This window comes from Apaloderma vittatum, unplaced genomic scaffold (assembly GCF_000703405.1).
Source record: "Apaloderma vittatum isolate BGI_N311 unplaced genomic scaffold, ASM70340v1 scaffold5942, whole genome shotgun sequence".
NCBI lineage: Eukaryota > Metazoa > Chordata > Aves > Trogoniformes > Trogonidae > Apaloderma > Apaloderma vittatum.
Window position 1 is genome coordinate 88,849 of NW_009701972.1, and position 5,329 is coordinate 94,177.

The 5,329-nt window shown below is 39.3% G+C and overlaps 1 protein-coding gene across 1 annotated transcript in view; it reads left to right on the forward strand.

Moving 5' to 3' along the window:
* The first annotated feature begins 4,899 nt into the window (after positions 1-4,899).
* Positions 4,900-5,329, forward strand: part of FIGN (fidgetin) — a 3,632-nt gene continuing 3,202 nt past the window's right edge. The window contains exon 1 of the mRNA XM_009879356.1: positions 4,900-5,326. Coding sequence (XP_009877658.1) covers positions 4,900-5,326 — 427 coding nt within the window. The remainder of the gene's footprint in view (positions 5,327-5,329) is intronic.

Sequence of the window (5,329 nt, forward strand, 5' to 3'; positions counted from 1 at the left end):
AACCAGCAGACCTGTGCTAGATGGGATGTAAGGCACTGCAGGGATGAACAGGGCAGGAATAGAGAGACCACAATGGGAGAAAAAGTATTTTCTTTTGCCTCAGGTATATTGAAGGAACGGATGGAGGCCTGGGATTCAAACTGAAACCTTGGTAGCTGCTCGGAAAGGTTGGTGTGCTGCCGTGTGCAGTACAAGCTCTGCCACTATCTTCAGAAAGCCTCAGCTGCACACGATTTAATTGTAACCTGGTTATTTTATTAGAGATGTGAATAGATGAGGAGTTTGTCTCTAAAGCAGATCACTGCTAACAAGTTGGTTAGTTGGGAGGTGACTGTCATTGTTTAGACTTGTCGGTGGGATGCCATAAATCCTTTGTTGTGTTTTCACCCGATGTGGTTCTACATAATGTTTCTGGACTTCCTCATGCCTGTTTTCAAGAGAATCCCTTTTATTTAAATTGAAAGGAAAGGCTAGTTATTAATTGTTATCTTCTGTAACAGATATAATCCTGTGAGTGGCTGAGCAGTTGGACTTGGTGCTGAGGGCACCAGTGGAGGAGAGTTCTTTGTACCCACAAACTCATTCGATCTCCCAGCAGGATTAGGCCCCACTGGATGTTGCTTGTTCCTTTTGGCATTCAGATTACAATGTTATTTCTTCTCAGCTCTGGCATTGTTTCTTTTTCTTATTTTGTTTATTTTAATTCATAAAACTGAATATTTAAGTAGGTTTCTGCCATATGGAATTATTGTATGTGAAACTGATGAAGTATTATGTATTAGATTTCACACTTTCAGACTAAGTGCACAAAATTAGAAGGGAAAAAAATGGTCAAACACTTGGTTCAAAGTAATTGAATAATGAAATTGTTGACTATAATTAGTTTAAATGTAATTCAGATAGAACCAGCTGGAAGAATTATAGAGGAGTGATGTATAGCAGGGCTGTAAGGACAAGGAAAAATAGATACTGCTGAAAAAGCCTACCCTGCCTCTCCTATATAATGTATTAAATTTATCTTAAAAGCAATTCTCTGATAAGTACATACCTGTACCTAAAGAATAGTATCCTTTCCTCTTGCTTTTTACAGCCCATACCAGCACAGTTTACACAGTTCAAAAATGTCGATAGCTCAGAGGACTCCTAAGTTAGCAAAGATTTTTCTGAAAAATGCATTCAGCTTTGCATTGCTTCTGGATCTTCAGTAAGTTATTAAACAAATAGACTGTCTTCAAGACTGTAGTTTATGTCACAGTTTAAATTATGCTAAAAAAAAGAAAATGCAACCTCTAAACATGCCCTTATTTACATGGGTTCAGACGTTTATAGTGGCATTTGGATTCCTAACAAACATACAGGAAGGTGTTTTTAAACTCAAAAAATAGCCACTAAAAATACAATTTAAAATATATAGAGAAAGTGGATGCAAACATTAAGCAATTAGGGTGAAAAAAAAAGAGTTTGCATAATTAAAAGAACCTATGAATTCTTTTTTTTTTCCTCCCAAATCAGACATTTGCCTTTTGTTAAACAATTATTGAACTATTAACAAATGGAGTCAAACCTAGCAAAAGTTTGCTGCTTCTTCGATAAATATCAAGCTGAGGAAATGTCTTTTTATGCCCCCCAGTCCGAGCCATTCCAGTGGACTCCATGTAAATACAGATTTCTTTACTGCTTACTAATGCAAAAAATATGCTTATGGTTAACTATTAACCTATGCTTCCAAATAACATTAATGATTGCAATGTGCTGGAATAAATGCTCATGTTTCGTGGGATGAGAACAGTCCTGTTCTCTTAAGCTTACCTAATCAAAGCCTAATCCTGCCTTTACAGCCTTTGTTAAATGCATTGGTATTTAATATGCATCAATAAATAAACTTTCAATTATTGTGCAGTGAGCATATCCAAAGATAGCGCCACGATGTGAAACTACTGGTCTATCTAGCAATTATTCCAAATTAAGAATGCTGATGATGTGATTCCCCCCCTTCTCTTACAATGGATAATTCAGATGTTCTGATTTATTTTTTTGCAGCCCCATAGTAAGGAAAATAAATTAATCTAGACAAATAAAATTCAAATAATTGAATTTTTACACCATATAAGTACATCTTCCCACTGTGACTAGAAATAGAATTATTTTATTTTAAAAGCACATGATCCATTCTACATAAAAAAGACCAGTTGATGAAATTTTCTGAGTATTTGTGTAAGGCATTTTGAAAAGCTTGCTAAGTGGGTAGCATACAATATATGTTGTTGTGCTCTGACCTGGTGCATTCTTTTATCTTTTTAAATTGAATAGTCTCTCTTTTACAAGCCATTAAAGACAATGTGCCAAAAGCATATTCATTAACTGCAGTACAAGTACTAGCCCAGCCAGATTCTATTCTCCATCCGTGCTTATTTTATCTTCTTTTTCAAAAGTTTAATTGCTGCTTTAGTGCATTCTTTTTCATGGCATGTGTTTGTTAGTATCTAGCGAAACATCGAGTTCTTCTCAATCTCCATAACAGAAACTTTATGAGTTTTGGTAACCTCACAAACCAAATATCAAGGAATAGAGATAGTTTTTAGTTGTTTTGTTTGGCTTTTTGTTTGTTTTTTTTAATATGAGGCTCTTTTCTTTTTAAAAAAGCTTGAAGTAAATTTCATGACACTAGAAGAATTTTAGATACTGATTGTTTGCAGTTGGCTCTTGGTGATTTGCTCTTCAGATTTCTGGCCGAATTTAACGAAGTGTGATTTCTGTAAAGCTTCTGGTAGTTCCTCATTATAATTTCACTTTTTACATATGAGCATGATTTCTGTAATTTCACCCAATTTCATGATATATATTTAGCCTCTCTGAAAGGCAGTGGTTGAAACATCAGAAACAATTAGTAAAAAAGATTATATTAACACTAAATGAATGAAATAAATCTGTCAAAAACCTCAGTCTCAAAGCTGCATTTGTCAGAAGCACTCCTCTGAATTAACTTTCATAGGATAACTGTATAATTGTTAACAGACATTTTTCTCAAGTTGTCAAAGTGTTTGAAAAATGAAAGAGAAAGAGAACGCTCAGGAAAAAAAAAAATGCACAAGTAATCAATGGCGTGCTCACATGGCCTGAGATTTGCAGGACTTGTACTAATAAAATACAAGGCTCAATTAGAGGTACTTTGTAGTTTTCAGGCTAAATTTAAATGATTTGGTGATTTGCAAAGACGTGAATTCAAAAATAAAAACGAAGAATCCAAATGCAAATGAGCGCAAGTGCAATAAAACGTAATTGCAAATGAATCTGTTGCTTTATTCATTTATTGTGTAATTACTGCAATCCTTCCCACCTTGTTTTCAGTATTTCTTAATCATTAAGTCGGAAGCATGACAGCAGTGCCAGCCCTGGCATGATTCTCTTTGACTAAAACCTTGTAAATTAACACAATTAGCACAGCATCATCCTGCTAATTAACTTCCAGTGTCTGGTGCAGTGGTTTTGCAAACAAGGAAGAGGGAGTCAGAAGGGAATAAACATGCCATTCTGTTACCAAACTGTGCGCGGTGTTGGGTTTAGCTCAGCGAGGCTAAGCTGGCCATGTCAGATGCCAGAGTCAGGCGATGAAGAGCTAAAGGGGTTGGGGAGAGAGGCAGGAGGGGGTAGGAGCTGTCAAAATAGACTGCTTTAATTCAGAGGGGAGCTAGTGCCACAGATGCTTCATTTCGACTGGGCCTCCTCCTTATCAGGGAATCTGTGCCAGAGGGCACAAGACTGTTTGCAAAAATCACTTTTGGTAATGCGAGAGAGATTAAGGAGGTCTATTTGATACAGCTGCACAAAACCCAGCGATGTGTCCACCGTGCCCGGGTATGAGTTGGAGGGGGGTTATTTTAACGCTTCTGAATTGCTCTCCCTGAGTGCAGTGGACTGCGAGGAGGGGGGATAATTCACGTCACATTATTTACGAGATTAATTGCTTTAAAATAACATTTGCATGTTTTTTTTTTGTTTATTGATAGGAAGGTTTTTTTTATAGCCAGCTGTGGAAGCCACGGAACTTTTAGGGAGTTGGTTTCATTTCTTTTTGCTTTTCTTCATTTTTTTTTAACCTTCTTTCTTTGTACCCTGGAGGCGCGGGGGGGGGGGGGAGTGGAGAGAGCAAACAAGGAGACCTACAGACAAGTCATGCTTGTTTTTTTTTCCAGAGCCTCAACAACAGAACTGAGAGGCAGAAAGGAGCCAGTTGTAATTCATACCGAGTTGTAGGCTTTGTGTGATGAAAGCGACGGAGCGCTGCCTGGGAGATTGCTTTGCTGCACTCCACGAAGCAGATTTGAAACTGTCGTGGACCACTTTAGATGAGAGTTGGATTATGGAATGACCTGCTATGTCTGTGTCATATTGTTCTGCGCAGGGTGCATTATACTGTGCTAACTAGGTGTTCAGTACCAAATAAGAGAGGTGTCCTAGATGTGATCTGTCAGCTGTGTCTCATATTTTTATATTGGTTAAAATATAAAACTGAAACGGTGATGAGAGAGGACAGAGCAGTTGGATGCCTTGTATGTTAACAATAAACCTGGACTCAGAGTATTTAAAGTGTAGCAAGTCTTATTTAATTACTTCGAGAAATCTGGCATTACTTATGTTTTTTTAAACCAACAAATGATGCCCTACTGAATGGGCAAAAAATGTGGCTCCGTGTGTTTGTGCCTGCAACAAAGCAAGCAGTTTGTACTGCTTTATAAGGGCAGTGCATTTTCTCTCATTAAGGATTTGTGGTGTTAAGTCTTGTGTTTCAAAGAGCTGAAGAAGTTCACAGGCAGTACACTTGAGAACCCATTTAAAAGCATCTGAAAAAGGCCAAGCTTGCTGTTAACTTTGTTTTTTCCTGCTGCCCTAGGCTTGAAGATGCAGTGGACGCCAGAGCATGCCCAGTGGCCAGAACAGCACTTTGATATCACTTCAACCACCCGGTCCCCTGCCCACAAGGTAGAAGCCTACCGAGGGCACCTGCAGCGCACCTACCAGTACGCCTGGGCCAACGACGACATCTCAGCTCTGACCGCTTCCAATCTTCTGAAAAAGTATGCCGAGAAGTACTCCGGCATTTTGGAAGGCCCGGCTGAGCGGCCCATTCTCAGCAATTACTCTGAAGCTCCCTCAGGGCTGGTGAATGGCCGGAAGACTGAAAGCGAGCCCTGGCAGCCGTCGCTGAACTCTGAGAGCGTGTATCCCATGAACTGTGTCCCAGACGTCATCACCGCCAGCAAAGCTGGGGTAGGTGCAGCCCTCCCTCCCGCAGATGTGTCGGCCCGCATCCGGAGCTTCCCCGGGGGGG